Raw genomic sequence first — 19,905 nt, forward strand, 5'->3', positions numbered from 1 at the left:
CAACACTATAGGGAAGATACAGGCAGCTTCATAGAGCTTTTCTCTGAAACTCATGATATTGTTGGCTCATTCTCTGACCTCCATTTGAATGTGCAATACATAATTAATTAAAACAGCTTGAGAAATCATTCTCCTCTCTCTGAATTACATGAGTAAAGTCAGCATGGGTAAAGTCCTTAATAATTATCAATGATAATCCTGAGCCTTCAGTACTTCCCAAAAGATTTCTCATTGTAAAACACTTAGTGCCCATGGCACTTCATAAATAATAGTTCATAAGAATAATACCAATAAGCACCTCTTCATACAAAGACCAAGTGTCAAAGCTCACACTTGATAGCATTGCTTTCGGCAGACATATTACTGCAGCCTAACACCAAAAGTCTATGTTTCTCCAGGCTTCCTTCATCATCCTAAACAGAGGACAAGAAGGAAAAGGAGGTCTTTGTTGTGGTGCCTTCAAGTCATTTTCAATCTATGGCAACTAACTAAGGCCAGGCTATCATGGGGTTTTGCGGGTTGCATGTGATTCGCCAAGGTCACCCAGTGGCTTTCCATGGCTGACTAGTGATTCAAATCTTGGCCTCTAGAGTCCTAGTACAATACTTAAACTATTACAGCAAAGGGCTAGGAGGGCTAGAAAAATACTTTGGAGAAAGGATCTTCTTTTGGTTCATCTACACTATAGAATTAATGCGCTTTGACACCACTTTAACTGCCATGGCTAAATGCCATGAAAACATGAGAGTTGTAGTTTTACAAGGCCTTCTCTGCCAAAGATTCCTGGTGCCTCACCAAATTACAAATCCCAAATTTCGATAGATTGAGCCATGGAGGTTAAATGGCTATCAAATTGCATTAATTCTGCCATATAGATGTCCCCCAAGTCAAAGGTTTTGTGAGTTGAGGAAACTGGCGTATATGCATCCACCCATTTGCCGAATATAAACTACAAAACTGAGCACACTAGATTTAATTCAAAATGATAAAACTGGCAGCTGTCTCACTTCCAGAAGTGATCAGAAGTGGGATCTAAGTAACATTTAGCACTTCTCTCAGACTGATCAGAAAATATTGGCACCTTTCTTGAAATCTGTCAACCATTCATCAAGCCCATTACAGAAGAAGTTGGAAGAATCAAGGGACGAAGGAGGATGCCTTCATGTTTTTTTGTAAATGTGTATAAAGTAAAGCAGTACTCATAAAATACTGGCGCCTGAGAAGGCAGTGGTTGGGAACACAAGGGATTCTAAGCTGATCTGCAAGTCTAGCATAAGAAAAGTATGCATCCATTAAACTCAGAATACAGGTGAGAAAAACCTAAATGGTAATTCGCACCTTCTTCTTCGTTCTGAAAACTGAACAAGGAGTAATCAGGTGATACATCTTACAAACACTAAGTTGTTTGTACAATGTACCATCTGATTTCCTGTCTCTTTCACATAAGTTTACCTAGATATATAATAAATAAATCTTTATTTGTACCCCAGCACCATCTCCCCAGGGGGACTCGGGACAGCTCACAGAAGCACTCCAAGTGCTGCGTATAAACCACAGCACACAGTACACAGCATAAATATATGACATAAGTATAAAAACAACAATACACGTGAATGAAATGTGAAAATGTCTTATTTCCTACAATCAAAGTTCAGTGTAAAATGTTAAAATCTCTTGAATCAGGCTTAAAGTGACAGCACTACTTCCAGAATCATTTTCAACAATTCCCGAATTTAATGCAAAAAGATTCAAATAAACAACAGCATTTACTAATGTTCATCCCCTTATGAATACAGTAGAATTAAAATTCAAATCAGGATTTTTTTTTTCCTGAATGACAGCCTAAGCCTGCAGAGCACACAGCTCTGCAGAAAATCACTACTATATGACTAACTATAGCAACTATATTTAACTTCAAATAGAGAACTCAGAAACACCTATTCTGAAGATAATGCTTTCTCATTTTAACCAATCATTCCTGCAGCGAAAGCTGTTTGGTATGCCTTTCTTCTTTTGCTGGAAGACAATCAAGTTGAATTTCATGTACTCATCTTTCACCAAATTATTCACCTTTTCTATCCCCTGAAAATGGTTTGTTGCCTTCTTTGTCCTTCATTTGTCTCTTCCTCCTCGTTCCATGTACTATGAAAATATGTACATTTTGAAATTACCACATCGCCCAGAAAATTCAGTGCTCTGTCATATGTGTCCTCCCCTTTTGTTAAATGGAAATTAAATGTGAATAACTATATATCTTTAGAGTCTAGATTAAGCTATTTTAGTCAATAGTCTTAAACATTTCTCAAAAACAGGGTCACACCAGGAATAAAACCCAGAAGGTTTATCTTGTAATTATTAGAACATCTGCAAATGAATAATCTAATTCATATCAATGATACTGTGAGCAGACCCAGGCCTTCAAATGCAAGTGGTAGCTGCTTAAAACTGGGTTATTTTTTCTGTTTTAGATGTCAAACTGTTCTGCTGTTCTTTTGTCCTTTTCCTCCCCACAGCAACGCAGGTGTTGCTTGCTCTGGCAAACTGGCATTAAGCTTTATTTGTACTTGAAAAGGGAGAGCAGGACCCTGAAGATACTTAAGAATCCATGTTTGTGCATTCTTCTCTCAGGGAGCCATTAAATGCCACACACCTCAGTTCCAGATTAAGGTTGCAATCCTGTGCCACTTACCTGGGACTTAAGAACCAAGCAGACTACAGTAGGACTTGCCCCTGAGGCAACATTTTCTGGAGTGGATTGCGTGACTCCTAGCTCCCTACTCGGAGATGGAGAAATCAGTATTTGCTGAGGAGAGTTAAGACTTGATCGATCCCAGCCCCCTGGCAACTCAGCATGAAAAACAAGACCGCACATTCACCACGGCAAATGTCACAGAGAGCTGCACCAAAGGTGCCACAAGCTCAGATTAACTTTGCCTCGTCTTTCAGTGTTTCTACAAAGCATCCTCAAGGTCCTCACTTCCTATGATCTTTATTTAAGCACCCGTCTCTGCCAGGTGACAGGTCTCTGATCTAAAATGCCGCTTCCGCTATTCATCGCAAAGGTCTTCTTTCTCCTTTAGGGAAGATACACATTTCTGACATGCTGCCTGACAGCTTCCCCACATTGGTGACACCATAATATGCTACAGCGAGAAAGACTCAGTCATTCACTTTATCTAAATGAGCCCTGCCATTGGACCCATGTGCACAACGTGTGCATCACAGATCTCGTTTTCAACAGCACTCCATGCAAATATCTCCTTGAACCATCCAAGAGCCGCCACACTTTCCCACATGCAGTCATTTTCTCTCTCACACACACCCAGCAAACTCTCCCAAGATTTTGGTCCATAGTCATGTTACTCTCCAGCCTGCAAAGGTTCTGAAACCTTTAGGCGGTCCCTTCTACACAGCCACATAACCTAAAATATCAAGGCAGATCCTCCACAAAATCTACTTTGAACTGGATTATCTGAGTTCACACTGCTATATAATCCAGTTCAATGTGGATTTTATGCAGCTGTGTTGAAGGGGATAAAGACATGGATGGGGCTGAACATTTCATTCTCCAACCTTTCCTCATTTTCGGGGGGGGGGGGGAGGGGAGGAGAGGGCAAGGTCTCTGGCATATCAACCTCCCAGGCAAATCCACATTTATTTCCTATAGGGAAGTCTCTGGGCATATTGAGCCTGCAGAGGAGAAGGGGTTCCTGGGGAAGAGACATGAGAGTAATGTTTAAATATTTAAAAAGCTGTCATAAGGATGAGAGCGCAGGCTTGTTTTCTGCTGTCCTGGAGACTAGGGCCACTTCTACCTAGCTGTATAAAATCCAGATTATCTGCTCTGAACTGAATTATATGGCAGTGTAGACTCAGGGCCCTTCCACCCAGCCATATAACCCACAATATAAGGCAGAAAATCTCACGATACCTGCTTTGCACTGGGTTATCTGAGTCCACACTGCCATATATTCCAGTTCAAAGCAGATAATTTTTTTTTCCGTGTCAGGAGCGACTTGAGAAACTACAAGTCGCTTCTAGTGTGAGAGAACTGGCCATCTGCTAGGACGTTGCCCAGGGGACGCCTGGATGTTTGATGTTTTATCACCCTTGTGGGAGACTTCTCTCATGTCACTGCATGGGGAGTTGGAGCTGACAGAGGGAGCTCACCCGCCTTCCCCAGATTCGAACTGCGGACCTGTCTGTCTGCAGTCCTGCTGGCACAAGGGTTTAATCCACTGCACCACCGGGGGCTCATAAATGTGGGATTTTATTTAACTGTGTGGAAGGGACTGCAGATAAATCAGTTCAAAACAGATAATGTGGATTATCTGCCTTGATATTCTAAATTATGTGGTGGCATAGAAGGGCTCTAGCACTGGTAGGAATGAGTTCAAACTACAGGAAAAGAGATTCCACCTGAACATTAGGAAGAACTTCCTGCCCCTAACAGTGAAACACTCTGCTTAGGCGTGTGGGGGAAGCTCCTTCCCTGGAAGAAGCTGCGGTTGCGCAATGGCTTAAACCCTTGTGCTGGCTGGAGTGCTGACCTGAAGGTTGCCAGTTCGAATCCGCAAGATGGTGTGAGCTCTTACCTGTCAGCTCTAGCTTGCGAGGACATGAAAGAAGCCTCCCGGGTGTCCCCTGGGCAACATCTCAGTAGACGGCCAATTCTCTCACACCAGAAGCAACTTGCAGTATGCTCTTAAGTCGCTTCTGTCATGGTTTTAAAACAAATCTGTTGTGGGTGTTTTGATTGTGCTTTTACTGCACAGCACAATGGGGTTGGACTAGATCTGGCATGGGCAAACTTCGGCCCTCCAAGTGTTTTGGACTAACAGCAAGTAGGCTGTTGGGAATTGTGGGATTTGAAGTCCAAAACACTTGGTTGGCCTACGTTTGCCCGTGCCTGGACTAGATGGCCTCTTCCAACTGTATGAAAAGAAAGAGGAGCGGTAAAGTCCTCCCCCAGAAATCCCTTTGGGTTTCACACACATTAGGAAGAACTTCCTGTCCCTAACAGTTTGTTTTTTTCATGTCAGGAGCAACCAGAGTTGCTTCTGGAGTGAGAGAATTGGCTGTCTGCAAGGACGTTGCCCAGGGGACGCCCGGATGTTTTGATGTTTTACCATCTTTGTGGGAGGCTTCTCTCATGTCCCTGCATGGAGCTGGAGCTGATAGAGGTAGCTCATCCGAGCTCTCCCCAGGTGGGATTCGAACCTGGCAACCTTCAGGTCAGCAACCCAACCTTCAAGTCACGAGGCTTTTATCCCCTAGGCCACCGGAGGCTCCTTCCCTAACAGTGAAACTCTCTGCTTAGGAGTGTGGAGGAAACCCATTCCTTGGAGACTTTTAAACAGAGGCTGGATGGCCATCTGTCCGGGGTACTTTGATGGTGTTTTTCCTGCATGGCAGAATGGGATTGGACTATGTGTAAAGAAAGAGGGGACGGGAAGAACCCCTTAGGGCTTCACACATGCAACCAGAAGAGGGAGAGAGAGAGAGAGAGAGAGAGAGAGAGAGAGAGAGAGAGAGAGACCCGCGGAGGCCTCACCAGAGGTGAGCTGCATCCAGGCGCAGATCTTGTAGACGGTGGCGGTGTTGCAGAAGAAGAAGAGGATGAAGCAGACGATGCAGGCGATGACGAGCACCATGGAGAGGCCGATGAAGAAGGAGGCGGCTTTGAAGGCGCCCGAGGGCAGGCTGGAGAAGTCCGTGAAGCTGCCCTGGCAGGTGAGCTCCCGCGAGAAGGAGCTGCCGGTGCAGAAGTGGAAGAGCCCGAAGTAGCCCTCCTGCGGGGTCTCCACGCCGTCGCCGATCCAGTAGGGCTGGAAGAAGCACACCACGTTGACGATGGCGAAGCAGATGGTGAAGATGGCCCACAGCACGCCGATGGCTCGCGAGTTGCGCACGTAGTTGCTCTGGTAGAGCTTGGCCGCATCCTGCGCCGGGAGCAGCAGCGCCTCGGGGGCCGGCGGGGAGGCCGGCAGCGCCGCGGACGAGGGGGGCGCCGACAGCGAGGGCGCCGTGGCCGTGAGGGCCGTGGCCAGGCCCACCGCCCCGCCAGGGCTGGCCGGGGACGCCACCGCCGACACCGCGCCGGGCATCCTCCGCCGCCGCCGCGCCCACGGAGCCCGCAAACGCCGCCCAGCCTCACAGGCGCGGAACTGGCGGAGGAGGAGGCGGAGGCGGCGGCATCTCCTCACTCGGCTCTCCTCAGCCCTCCCCGCTTCCCCCGCTCCTCAAAAGGCGGGCTGAGGGACGGCGCGAGCGAGTGAGCGAGCGAGTGAGGCGCACCAGAGACGGGAGCTGCGCAGGAGAAGGTCCCTCTCGCTGCCTCTGGAATGACTGACTGAGGCGAGGGAGGCGAGGAGGGATTCTGGGAAGGCAAAGCCCTCGCGCCTCCTTTCCCACCCTCCCCACCCCGGCACGTGCGTGGGAGGAGTCCCAGCGCGAAAGGCAAAAGAGCGCGTTCCCCTCTTCCTCCCCTCCCCCTCCCCAGTCGAGCTGCCAATCAAAAATGGGCGGGAGAGTCAACAGGTGCGGCAGTGCCTTCTTTCTCGCAGCGTTAGGCGCCCAGCACTTGTTGATTTCGCCTCCGTCGCGCGCGCAGCTGTTTGAGGGGGGAGGGAGGGGGGAGGGGGGAGGCTCTTCCCTTCAAAGCACAACCCTCCCTTCCTCAAGGCCCATGTGAGGCAGCCGGCAGCCTCCCAGATGTGGGATGGAAACGCCGACAACTCCAGAGATGTGCTCGGAGCTAATAAACATAAGAGTTGGCCATCCAGTCCAACCCCCTTGACAAGAAGCAGGAAAATCGCATTCAAAGCTCCCCCGACAGATGGCCAGGCAGCCTCTGGGTTGCTGTGAGTTTTCCGGGCTGTATGGCCATGTTCCAGAAGCATTCCTTCCTGACATTTCGCCCACATCTATGGCAGGCATCCTCAGAGGTTTTGAGGTAAATTGGACACTAGTCAAGGGAGAAAGAACTCTTGTCTGCAAGTGTGAATGTTGCAATTAATCGCCTTGATTAGCACTGAAAAGCCTTGCAGCTTCAAAGCCTATCTGCTTCCTGTCCAGGGGAATCCTTGGTCGAGAGGTGTTAGTTGGCCCTGATTGTTTCATGTCTGGAATGAGTCTTGTTCTTTATTTACTGTCCGGATTTTAGAGTTGTTTAATACTGGTAGCCAGCAATACATGAAGCGAGAGTTGCCAGATGTACAAGCTGGGTTTAGAAAAGCAGAGGAATGAGAAACCAAATTGTAAATATCTGCTGGATAATGGAGGAAGGCAGGGAGTTTCAGAAAAATATCTATTTCTGTTTTATTGACTATTCTAAAGCCTTTGGCTGTGTGAATCATAATAAATTGTGGCAAGTTCTTGGTGGCATGGGGATACCAAGTCACCTTGTCTGTCTCCAGAGGAATCTGTATAAAGACCAAGTAGCAACAATAAGAACAGACCATAGAACAACAGACTGATTCAAGATTGGGAAAGGAGTGCAGCAGGGCTGTATCCTCTCACCCTACATATTCAACCTGTATGCAGAACACATCATGCGACATGCGGGGCTTGATGAATCCAAGGCTGGAGTTAAAATTGCTGGAAGAAACATTAACCTTCGATATGCAGATGATACTACTTTGATGGCTGAAAGTGAGGAGGAGCTGAGGCAATGAAGGTCCGCAAAGTCAAAGCAATGGAATTCTCCGTAGTAATAAATGCAAGAGCTGGACCATAAGGAAGGCTGAGCAAAGGAAGATAGACGCTTTTGAACTTTGGTGCTGGAGGAAAATCCTGAGAGTGCCTTGGGCTGCAGGAAGATCCAACCAGTCCATCCTCCAGGAAATAATGCCCGGCTGCTCACTGGAGGGAAGGATATTGGAGGCAAAGTTGAAGTATTTTGGCCCATCATGAGAAGACAGGAAAGCTTTGAAAAGATCATGATGCTGGGGGAAATGGAAGGAAAAAGGAAGAGAGGCCGACCAAGGGCGAGATGGATGGGCGGTATCCTTGAAGTGACTGGCCTGACCTTGAAGGAACTGGGGGCGGCAATCGCCGACAGGGCGCTCTGGCGTGGACTGGTCCATGAGGTCATGAAGAGTCGGAAACGACTATGCGACTGAGAGAGAGAGAGAGAGCTCACTGGAGGGAAGGACACAGTATTCCAGGTGAGGTCTAACCACAGTATACTAACACTATACTTCTTTTGTGCAGGCCAAAATGCTATTGGCTTTTTAAACTGCTGTATCACACTGTTGGAGCCCCCAATGGCATAGTGGGTTAAAGCCTTGTGACTTGAAGGTTGGGTTGCTGACCTGAAGGCTGCCAGGATTGAATCCAACCTGGGGAGAGCGCGGATAAGCTCCCTCTATCAGCTACAGCTCCATGCGGGGACATGAGAGGAGCCTCTCACAAGGATGGTAAAAACATCAAAACATCTGGGCGTCCCCTGGGCAACGTCCTTGCAGACGACCAATTCTCTCACTCCAGAAGCAACTTGCTTCTGGAAAAAAAAATCACTCTTGGCTCACATTCAACTTGTTTCCCATGAAGACTACAAAATCTTTTTCACATGTACTGTTGTCAAGCCAGGCATAACCCATCTTTGCATTTTATTTTTCCTGCCTTCGTGTGGTATCCTACTTTTGCCTTGTTGAAATGCATTTTGTTCGTTTTGGCCCAGCTCTAATCTGTTAAGGTCATTTTGAATTATGATCCTGTCCTCTGGAGTATTAGCTATCCCTCCTAATTTGCTTTCATATTCAAATAGAATTAAACCTGTCCACAGATTTAATATCCTTGATGTCACGTACCCATATTCCAAAAACCAACCTCTCTTCCAAAGTGCTTGTGGTTCTCTCAAGGTCCTCCAGTGCAATTTTGTGATGTGTTTCTGTATTTCTTTAAAGACCATGACTATCACTTTCATCTGGACCTAGAAATAACTCAGAAAGCATTTTAATGATGAGAATTGTATGCCTCTGATGCTGAGATCCATCTGATGATCTGCCCACTAGCAGTGGTTTCCATTTACTCATTCAAAGCAGCCCTCCACTGAGTGAACAAAACAGTCCACGTTACATGAATAGGGCACGTTACATAAATAGCTAAATGTATGATTTCTTGTATTAAGTCATCTTGTATTAAGTCATCCAGGGATGTAGTAGAGGGGATGGGGGTGGGATGAGAGCATTTATCTTCAAATAAGCATTCTGATCCCCATGAAGTCTTCCTTCATTCCTTATTTTTTAGTATTGTAAAGATCGCGACATTGAAGGTCATTCACACTTTTGTGTATGTGTGTACTTTCAAGTCACCTGTCAACTTGTGGTGACCCCATGAATTTCATAGACAAGGAATCCTCAAAAGTGGTTTTGCCAGTTCTCTTCTCTGAAGTATAGCCTACACCATCTGATATTTCTTTGCGGTACTAACCAGGGTTGACCTTATCTTCCAGGATCAGGTGGGATCTGGTAGCTTTAGAGATATTAAAACCCTTCTACACATGTAGGACAAACAAAGTTATCCAGGGAATGCAAATACAGCAGATGCAGTAATCCCTCCACTTGAGGGATGCAGAGAACAAGAATCTCTAAGTCCTCCAGCATGACTCCCTTGTTAACTTTGCACATCCCCTTTCTTTGGATGCCTAAACTGTATTTATTAAATATTTAATTGAAGTTTTCAGTTACTGCAACACTAAATATGGGAGATTGTAAGACTTTTAAATTGGGAACTGCATTCTTCTTTGTGGGGAAATGCCCTCAACTCTCAGCCTCCATCCCACAGAACTCATGGCTGAGGCAACCACATCTCAAAAGGTTGAAAGCCAGATTGAAATGGATCCAGATTATTAACTGGAGCCATTTTCTCTCCCCTTACACTACATCAGTTTACAAAAAAACCCAAAAAAACAACTAAGTGCACTTGATTTCAATCAAGCAAACACATTTATAACATAGAAGTGAGAATGTCAAGGGTGAGAACGTTTCTGAGAGGATTTAAAAATATAACTTTTCTAGAAGAAAATTGTTCTCATGTCTCTTTATATGTGTACTGCCCTGTGGCAACTTGTCCTTCTCATAGGTATAATCTCCTAGGTTGCTTACCAAAGCTTGGAAAAAATAACTTGCTAGGACTAAAACTCCCAATTTGTCAAGTCAGCATGTGAAGGGGATTTTTAAACTCTTTAAAAGTTCATGAATTGAGTCCAATAGTAAGTTGAATGCAGCAGTTTATTTAACAACACAATGCTGAGTGATAGTCCAGGGTTCCATGGCGAACAAGCAATTAAATTAACTGTATATAGAATTCTTATCAATAGATACAGTAGCCTCAACCGAGTAACAAATTTGTACACATGTATAAATCCACCAATAAGGAGCAAACTCTATTTCCAAAGTATGCACATCTCACTTGTTTGTTTTATTTTATTTTGGCATTCTAGATGTCCTATCAACAGAACAAATATTTTTTCAAGATATCATGGACCCCTTCTACACTGTCCTTATATTCCAGGATCTGATCCCAGATTATTTGCTCATCCCAGATTATATGGCAGTGATATAAGAATAGTGTAGAAGGGAACAGTGCTTTGAACAACTTTAACTTTACTTGAAATCCCAACCAATTTACAGCAATTTCTGTTTCTAAGCAGCCTGTTGTCATCAATTTGGCTCTACCTCATTTAGGCCTTGTGGTCAACCTTTTGGCATTCCCCTTTTTATTGTATGAGTTTGTATGTATGTCATTGCCTATTGATACTCAATAGCTGCCACCTCGTGGTTTTAATAAAAATTCTGTGTAAAGATTATTTAGTTTCTTGTCCTTGTCCATCAAGCCAAATTTCAGCCAGGAACACAGGTTATTTAAATTGCTGGTTTCAATCTACAATTAGGCTCATTTATATATTTATTTCTCGTTTTTCTCCCATGATGGGACTCAAAGCGGCATACAGCATGTAAAATCAAGACAATTACAAATGAAAAATACAAACGTGAACCCTGAAAAATGAGAAATTAATTTAATTCCAGAAGCTTTAAAAGGTTAACAAAGATCTTCATCACATGTTAATTCTAGTGAGGGGATTCAGGGAGTTGTAGTTCTAACAACTATTTTTTCTGAGCTTTGTGCTTACCTTAATGTTTGAAATATTTCATCCTTTCCTCTGTTAGATTAATTAAGAGATTCTGCTGGAAACTGCTTGATGCCCATCTTTTGCAGGTAGCCTTTTATGCCTCGTGGTTCTTCCTGCTGCTGGGCTTATTTCCCAACTTCCAGTTTCTTACATGCCCAAATGTGCCAGTATGGATGCATTTAAAAACTTAGGTTTAATACTGTGAAACACACGGTTTATCCCCTGTTGCATATACAAAGACTAATGCATTTATGGATTATTACAGAATAATCCATCAAAAGACTAATAATCCTACTAAATCAGAAGTTTAAAAGAGATTCATAAATGTAATACCATCACTGATAATATAAGAGCATATGAATCAGATGATTAACAGAAAGCTCTACATTTTTCATCATATATTATAGGTTTCACTTTAAGCTTATTTGACTAACTGGTTTTAGAAAAAAATGAAGAGCTTGTTCAATGACTGCCTATTTGTTTATTTTCTTGTTTGATTGATTTATATCCTACCTTTCTCCGTGGACTGGGACTGAAAGTCAATTAAAACAGGTACAGATTAAACAGGTTAAAAAGATTTTGATAAAAACAAAATTAAAACCCTAAAACATAATTAAATTATACTACATTTAAAAATGTAGCACTAATGTATTAAAAGTTCATTTGTTAATACTGAGGCTGTCACTGGAAACTCACCCTTATAGAAGAGTCTTGACAATTAAAAGGCAATAGGGAGGGGGACAAGTGAGACTTCATTGAGAGAAAATTCTCTCAAGGGATTCAAAATTGCCACCAAGAAGGGTCTCTTTTCCTATCTCACCCATCACGCCTGCTGGGAGGAAGCCTCCAAATCTTTTGGAGCCTAGGCAAGTTTGTACAAAGGAATATGGTCCTTCATGTGGCTTGGATCCTAGCCATATAGGACTTTATTCATCATTACTGGCCTCAGTGAACCATGTGTTCATGATTCTTACAGTAAGCCAAAAATGATGCAAATGAGGCTTGTGTCACCATGGCCAGATGATGCATCTCTAGTAACAGACACATTTGTCATACTTGTTTTAATAGAAATGCATTGCTACCCACATGTCAGGACCCAGGCTGCAGAGCACCAATAACCATGCGCAGAGACCAGAATCTAACTAATATCTTTATTAAGGAAATATATAAAGTTAATAAAAACAAGTGTAGAATATAGTTCAGAAGTAGACCTTTCAGGAAAGGTCAAATATAGTCCAGGAAAACAATGTCCAATATGAGATATTAAGGTCCAAAGTTGTAATCCAATAACCGAAACACACACTTTGCCAAGCAAAGTGAGGGGAAATGACAAGGTCCTTTAGTCCATGGAGCTTAATGCAAGGCTGGGAAGCAAACTAGATTCTTGGCAAACAAGGCTTGATTCAAGGCAACAAGAAGCGAGGAGCAAGAACAGGGTCCGTGGCGAAATCCGTGGCGAGGTCCGGGGAACAAGGCAGGGCTGGAACGGGAGCAAGGTCCTGGAAACTGGAGTAGCGTAGTCCACACACAATCTACTCCCGATGCTGACGAATTGACTCCGCAAGGATTCCTTTGCGGCCAAACACCTATATAGGATCTTGTTTTCCCGCCAAAGAACACTTTCGCTGGGGAACAAGAATCGTAACCTATGCTGTGTCCAGATGCATGACTCCTTAAACTTTCCCAAGGGAAACAGACTTAATCATCTAATTGTCTGGCAGCTATCCTGGCGCTCCGGCGAGTCGCCTCCCGAGCGCTTCTATCTTGATTATAATAAAGCCGGCGAGAAAATGGGGGAGATTTCTGCTCAAGGCTTGTTTGGCTGACTTCTTGTGGGCAAACATCCTGCAGCTGCAAGGGCTCCAAATCCGGCAGAAACGGTGGGAAACCCAAGTTTTCCTCTTCATCTGTCACAACAGTACTAGGAACAGGACTACATGGCCCATGAGTCATCACACTATCCCCCTCCTCAAGGGCCCCCTCAAAAATGGGCCCTCTTCCCGAGGTGCGGGGCTGCGGCTTGGCAGGGTAGGCCTGATGGAAGCGGCGGACTAAATCGGGGGCATGGACTGCGGAAGCGTCTTCCCAAGAGCGTTCTTCGGGGCCAAAACCCACCCAGTCAATGAGATACTGAAGGCGGCGGCTGTGGAAGCGAGAATCCAAAATGTCCTGAACCTCGAATTCCTCCTCCCCATCCACCAAAACAGGAGTGGGGGCCGGCCGGTCTGCATCGGGGCGTACACCATCCGCCGGAAGGAGCAGGGAGCGATGAAATACTGGATGAATGCACATAGAGCGCGGAAGTTGAAGTTTGAAAGTCACGGGGTTAAGTTGCGCCACCACTGGATAAGGACCAATGAAACGGGCATCTAGCTTCCGGCAGGGACGGTGGGAGGGCAAAAAGCGAGTGGACAAAAGAACCCGATCTCCTACCTTGATCTCGGGGCCCGGCTGGCGATGACTGTCAGCGTGGCGTTTATAGTCCTCCTTGGCTTGGTCCAGTTGCTGGAGCAATAGTTGTTGCACCGCTGTGAGTTCTTGTAGCCAGTCCTCCGCTGCGGGGACTTCTGAGGTTTCAATGACAGGAGGAAAGAAACGTGGATGGAAGCCGTAGTTTGCAAAGAACGGGGTTTCCTTAGTTGAAGCCTGGACACCATTGTTGTAGGCAAACTCTGACAGAGATAACAGGGAAGCCCAATTGTCCTGCTGATAGTTTACATAACAGCGAAGGTATTGTTCCAAAGTGGCATTGGTGCGCTCAGTTTGCCCATCCGTTTGAGGATGGTGAGCTGAAGATAAACGAGAGTCTATGCCCAATAGTTTTTGTAGTGCCTTCCAGAAACGAGAGGTGAATTGAGATCCACGGTCTGTGACTAAACTCTTGGGCAATCCATGTAGTCTGAAAACATGCTGAAGGAATAAATCTGCAGTCTCTTTGGCCGTGGGGAGGCCATCGCAGGGAATGAAATGGGCCAATTTGGTAAAAAGGTCCACCACCACTAGGATCGTGGTGAATCCAAGGGAAGGTGGTAGGTCAGTGATAAAATCCGCAGAAATTATTCCCATGGACGAGATGGAGTAGGAAGGGGATGCAGTAGCCCTGAGGGCTTCTCCCTTCTTGTCTTGGAACGCTGGCATACCGGGCAGGTATTGACATATTTCTCCACATCCTTGCGGATCTTGGGCCACCAGAAATCTCTTAGGATCAAATGCATGGTTTTAAATAGTCCAAAATGCCCTGCTGGCTTGCAGTCATGACACAGGCGAAGAGCCTTTTCTCTGCCTGGTCCTGGAGGGATGTAGACATGATTTCTGTAGCATAGTAATCCATCCTTAAGTGAGAAAGGGAAACGTAGTCCTTGACGACTTTGATCTTGAGCCCAGGCATCCGCCTGTTGACTGGCTCTAATTTCCTGAGCGCAAAGGGGCCCTGGAGTAGAGGGAGTTGATTCAATTGGAGTGGATTTGGTGTTTCCCACTGTGAGCGTGGCAAAGTTCTCGGGCTGCAGCAATTGGGATTCAAAGGTCTCTCTGCGCCCTGCAGCATACTCTGGTTTCCGTGATAGAGCATCTGCTTGCTTGGTCTGAGCTGGGGTTACATAATGGATCTGGAAGTCAAAACGCTCAAAGAATAAAGCCCAGCGCTGCTGCCTCTGATTTAACTTGCGGGCAGTTCTTAGATGCTCTAAATTACGATGGTCAGTATGGACCTCAATGGGAAATTTGGCCCCTTCTAACCAATGTCTCCAATTTTCAAAGGCTGCTTTTATGGCCAAAAGTTCCTTCTCCCAAATAGTGTAATTTCTCTCTGGGGCTGTTAGTTGACGGGAGTAAAAGGCACATGGATGAAGATGTTCTCCCACTGGTTGCAAGAGTACAGCCCCAATTGCCACATCGGAGGCGTCAGCCTGCACAACAAAAGGGGTTTTAGGATCAGGGTGCTGTAGAATTGGCTGGGACGTGAATAATTTCTTTAGTTGCTGGAACCCTTTCTCTGCTTGCTCCGTCCAGCGGAAAGGCTGTTTTCCACGGATGCAGCTGGTGATTGGGTCAGACCAGCGGGCAAAGTCTGGAATGAACTTGCGGTAGTAGTTCGCGAACCCCAAGAAACGTTGCACCTCTTTCTTGTTGGTTGGCGCCCGCCATTCCAATACTGCTGAAACCTTTGCCGGGTCCATGGAGAGCCCTTGTGGCGAGACACGGTATCCCAGGAAATCAACCTCTTCAAGATCAAAGGCGCATTTTTCCAACTTGGCATATAGTCCATGATCCCGCAAACGTTGTAACACCATTCTGACGTGCTTCTCATGTTCTGATTGTGATCTAGAAAACACCAAAAAATCGTCCAAGTAGATGATCAAGAACCGATCTAGATAGTCCTGAAAGATATCGTTGACAAAGTGCTGGAACGTTGCGGGAGCTCCACATAAACCATAATTCATGACTAGGGACTCGAATAATCCGAATTTGGTCTGGAAGGCGGTTTTCCACTCGTCCCCCTCCCTGATGCGAACTAGATTGTAAGCTCCCCAAAGATCCAGCTTGGTGTAAACCTTGGCCCCTCGAAGCCGGTCTAATAGGTCCGAGATCAAAGGCAGGGGATAGCGGTTCCGCTTCGTGATATTATTCAATGCTCTATAGTCCACAACCAAGCGTAGGTCCCCTGACTTCTTTTTCACAAACATCACCGGGGAAGCGGCTGGGGATTGAGAGGGTCTGATGAATCCCTTGCGAAGATTTGACTCTATGAACTCCCTGAGAGCTTCTTGCTCTGGTTCAGTCAGGGAGTAGAGGTGTCCTCGCGGGATCGGGGCCCCCTCCACCAAGTCAATGGCACAATCATAAGGCCTATGCGGGGGTAGTTTCTCGGCTTCCTTTTCATTGAAAACATCCCAAAAGTCTGAGTATTTCTTGGGCAAGGTGATGATGGATTCAGCGTCTGTGGCATGGCAGACCTTGGCTACAAGACAATGGTTTTGGCAATATTTAGAAGCAAACTGCAGTTCTCTGTTGGTCCAAGAGATGCTGGGGTCGTGGAGTGTCAGCCATGGGATTCCCAAAATCACAGGGAAGTGAGGAACCTCGGTAACAAAAAAGGAAATCTCTTCCATGTGTTCCCTTATCCACATTCTGGTGGGTTCAGACCATTGGCTTACTGGACCTGTCTTTAGGGGGCGGCCATCTATGGCTTGCACCACCCGGGCGTTCTTGAAATCGTGATATTGTAATCCCAGAGAGTCGGCATACTCTCTATCGATGAAATTGTTTGTTGCTCCTGAGTCTATCATGGCATGGATCATGACGGGTCCTTTTTTCGCTGACCACAAGGTGACCACTAGGAGAAATAGGACCCCGGTTGGCGGCTCTTGAGTGGGGTTTCTGACCGGGTTGGCAAGCCTCTCTACGCCCGGTCGCTGGCTTCCCCCGCCGGCTTTGCGCCAGCCGCCTCGGCCGTCTCCGTCTCCACGGAGGACGCCGCCGCCAAACGAGCGGCGGGCTTTCTTTTGGCTGGACACTCTCTGGCAAAGTGGCCCCCGTTTCCGCAGTACCAACAGAGGTTTAAACGTTGGCAGCGGGCCTTCTCGGCAACATCTAATCTGGGACGCACATTACCCAACTGCATCGGCACCTCCTCGCTTTCTCTGGGGTATGGGGCTGATGGCGGGGGTCTCCACATTGGACGTGGCTGGATGCCGGCGGGAGCGGGAGGTTTTGCTCCAGCTCTTCCACTCTGGCCTCGGAGCCACTGTTTTCTGTTGGCAAGCATGACTTCGGCTCGTAAACATTGGTCAATAAGTCTTTCAAGAGAGTTTGGAGGATCCACCTTGGAGATTTCTTCCAACATCTCGATGTTGAGACCCTCCCGAAACTGTCCTCTGAGGGCTACATCATTCCAACCGGTGTTTTGGGCCAGTACTCTGAACTCGGCTATGTACTGGGACAAGGGCCTGTCCCCTTGGAGAAGGCGCCGGAGTTTGTGGCCGGCCGCCTCTAAATTGTCCTCGATCCCCCAAGTCGCCTTAAGGTGATTCAGGAAGTTTTGCGCGGAACTTAGGTGTGGGGAGGCTTCATCAAACAGCGCCGTCGCCCAATTGGCCGCTGGCCCGTCTAGGAGACTGTAAATCCACGCCACCTTGATGTCTTCTTGGGGAAATTCGGCATGACGGGCTTCTAGGTATGCCTGGCATTGGCGACGGAAAACATGAACCTTGGAAGCTTCTCCACAAAACTTGGTTGGTAGCGCCAGGGCAGGGAGACGGGCTCCGCGTTCCTTCAAGCCCCGTATTTCTCCCTCCTGCGTATGGAGTGTATCTCGGATTCTGTCCACTTCATCCTTGGAGATGGTGTAGCTGAGTGGTTGGGCTTCTGCCCCGGTTCCAGTAGACATTATGGCCTAGGTTAATTGGTGCTTAAGGTGGCGGAGTCAAACTGTCAGGACCCAGGCTGCAGAGCACCAATAACCATGCGCAGAGACCAGAATCTAACTAATATCTTTATTAAGGAAATATATAAAGTTAATAAAAACAAGTGTAGAATATAGTTCAGAAGTAGACCTTTCAGGAAAGGTCAAATATAGTCCAGGAAAACAATGTCCAATATGAGATATTAAGGTCCAAAGTTGTAATCCAATAACCGAAACACACACTTTGCCAAGCAAAGTGAGGGGAAATGACAAGGTCCTTTAGTCCATGGAGCTTAATGCAAGGCTGGGAAGCAAACTAGATTCTTGGCAAACAAGGCTTGATTCAAGGCAACAAGAAGCGAGGAGCAAGAACAGGGTCCGTGGCGAAATCCGTGGCGAGGTCCGGGGAACAAGGCAGGGCTGGAACGGGAGCAAGGTCCTGGAAACTGGAGTAGCGTAGTCCACACACAATCTACTCCCGATGCTGACGAATTGACTCCGCAAGGATTCCTTTGCGGCCAAACACCTATATAGGATCTTGTTTTCCCGCCAAAGAACACTTTCGCTGGGGAACAAGAATCGAAACCTATGCTGTGTCCAGATGCATGACTCCTTAAACTTTCCCAAGGGAAACAGACTTAATCATCTAATTGTCTGGCAGCTATCCTGGTGCTCCGGCGAGTCGCCTCCCGAGCGCTTCTATCTTGATTATAATAAAGCCGGCGAGAAAATAGGGGAGATTTCTGCTCAAGGCTTGTTTGGCTGACTTCTTGTGGGCAAACATCCTGCAGCTGCAAGGGCTCCAAATCCGGCAGAAACGGTGGGAAACCCAAGTTTTCCTCTTCATCTGTCACAACAGTACTAGGAACAGGACTACATGGCCCATGAGTCATCACACCACATCAGAAATTTAGACATTCAGTTGCAAAGCTTAAATGGGGGAGGATAATCCAGGCATGGGCAAACCTCAGCCCTACAGGTGTTTTGGACTTCAACTCCCACAATTCCTAACAGCCAGCAGGCTATTACGAATTGTGGGAGTTGAAGTCCAAAACATCTGGAGGGCTGAAGTTTGCCCATGCCTGGTATAACCCCATCCAGCATAGGTTGAATATGATCTGCTTTTTCACCATTCTACCTTTGTCTTGTTTGGATTAAAATTCAATCTGTCCTCATCCAGCTTATTACTCTAATCAGACACATGCCTGTTAAATAGTCCCAGGTGTGAACCTAGGTGCTGAATACTATCAGAAATATTAGCGTGGTCCTTAAAAATCCTGAAAAACAGTTATTTTCAGATGTTCCCCCTTTCTTCTAGAAATCCTTTCCATGCTGTTCTTTGTATATCTGACATCAGAGAACACAATGACCTCCTTGATAGAACAGAGGGAAAATTGATCCTGCCGAATCAACAGGAAAAAGGTGCAAAGGAAAATAAAGAGTTTTTATAATGGTGGAAGAATACCATGGAGGACAGTTACTGTCAGGAACAGACAATTCACAAGGGATTCAAAATTGCTTTAGCTAAGCAATCTATTCCGACATCTTCAAGAGCACGGCAGCAGGGTAGGCACTCAAACAGAAAGCCAGGAACAAAGCATGCTGCATATTAAGGAAGGAGTCAGTGGAGCTGCCAACTGCAGCAAGAAGGAAAGTTCTGCTGGTGCGGCACTCATTGTAGCATCACCTGTGTGCCAGACTGACAAGATGAATTGGGAGGTGTGTTGTCTCCCTGGCATTCATATCCAGAATGTCACTGACAACTTGTCAAAATTAATCAGGAACACAAATGCTCCTTATACATGTGGGTACCAATGACACTGTCAAGAACACCTTTGAGCATATCACCCCGGCTTGTACATAAAGAAGGTGAAAGGTTTAGAAGTTCAGGTGATATTCTCACTAATTCTTTCACCAAGTGAATGAGAGAGAAGCATACAGGGATAGGGGAATATTAAAACTGAATGGCTGACTGTGCAGATGGTAACAGGAGATTTGGGATTTGAGACTGTGGGATTAGTGGCCATAAATAGGCTGCACCTCAAAAAGACTGGGAAAGTATTTGATAGTAGCATGGCAAGTTTAGCCAAGACATTATGAGGCTGGAAATATTTAAAGCATCAGTCCTAATGCAAGCATAAAACACAGGGATGTGAATTCTACAATAGGAGCCAGGGAAAAGAATGGATCCACAGTAAAGCTCATTGTTTATCAATAGGAAAGGCAGAGAACTATTCACTATGGCAGAGAACAGAACAAACTACTAGAAACTGAGCTGAAGTCTAACCACAACTCCTTTTGTGGTTGAGGCCGAAAAATAATGATAGCAGGTCTGAGGTTAATTCCAATGTGTTGGAAGTCAGTA

The 19,905-nt window shown here is 46.0% G+C and overlaps 2 protein-coding genes across 3 annotated transcripts in view; one reads left to right on the top strand and one right to left on the bottom strand.

Moving 5' to 3' along the window:
- The window catches only part of lhfpl3 (LHFPL tetraspan subfamily member 3), a 291,185-nt gene extending 284,805 nt beyond the window's left edge, over positions 1-6,380 (bottom strand). The window contains exon 1 of one of the 2 annotated variants that reach the window (XM_008111544.3): positions 5,555-6,380. In XM_008111544.3, coding sequence (XP_008109751.1) covers positions 5,555-6,107 — 553 coding nt within the window. In that variant the 5' untranslated portion in view covers positions 6,108-6,380. The remainder of the gene's footprint in view (positions 1-5,554) is intronic. The other variant, XM_008111545.3, reaches the window with a different exon arrangement.
- Positions 6,381-6,673: 293 nt separating this feature from the next.
- orc5 (origin recognition complex subunit 5) overlaps positions 6,674-19,905 on the top strand; it is a 178,067-nt gene continuing 164,835 nt past the window's right edge. The window contains exon 1 of the mRNA XM_062983508.1: positions 6,674-8,168. The gene's annotated coding sequence lies outside the window, so the exon portion shown is untranslated. The remainder of the gene's footprint in view (positions 8,169-19,905) is intronic.

The sequence above is a fragment of the Anolis carolinensis genome, chromosome 5 (genome assembly GCF_035594765.1).
Source record: "Anolis carolinensis isolate JA03-04 chromosome 5, rAnoCar3.1.pri, whole genome shotgun sequence".
NCBI lineage: Eukaryota > Metazoa > Chordata > Lepidosauria > Squamata > Dactyloidae > Anolis > Anolis carolinensis.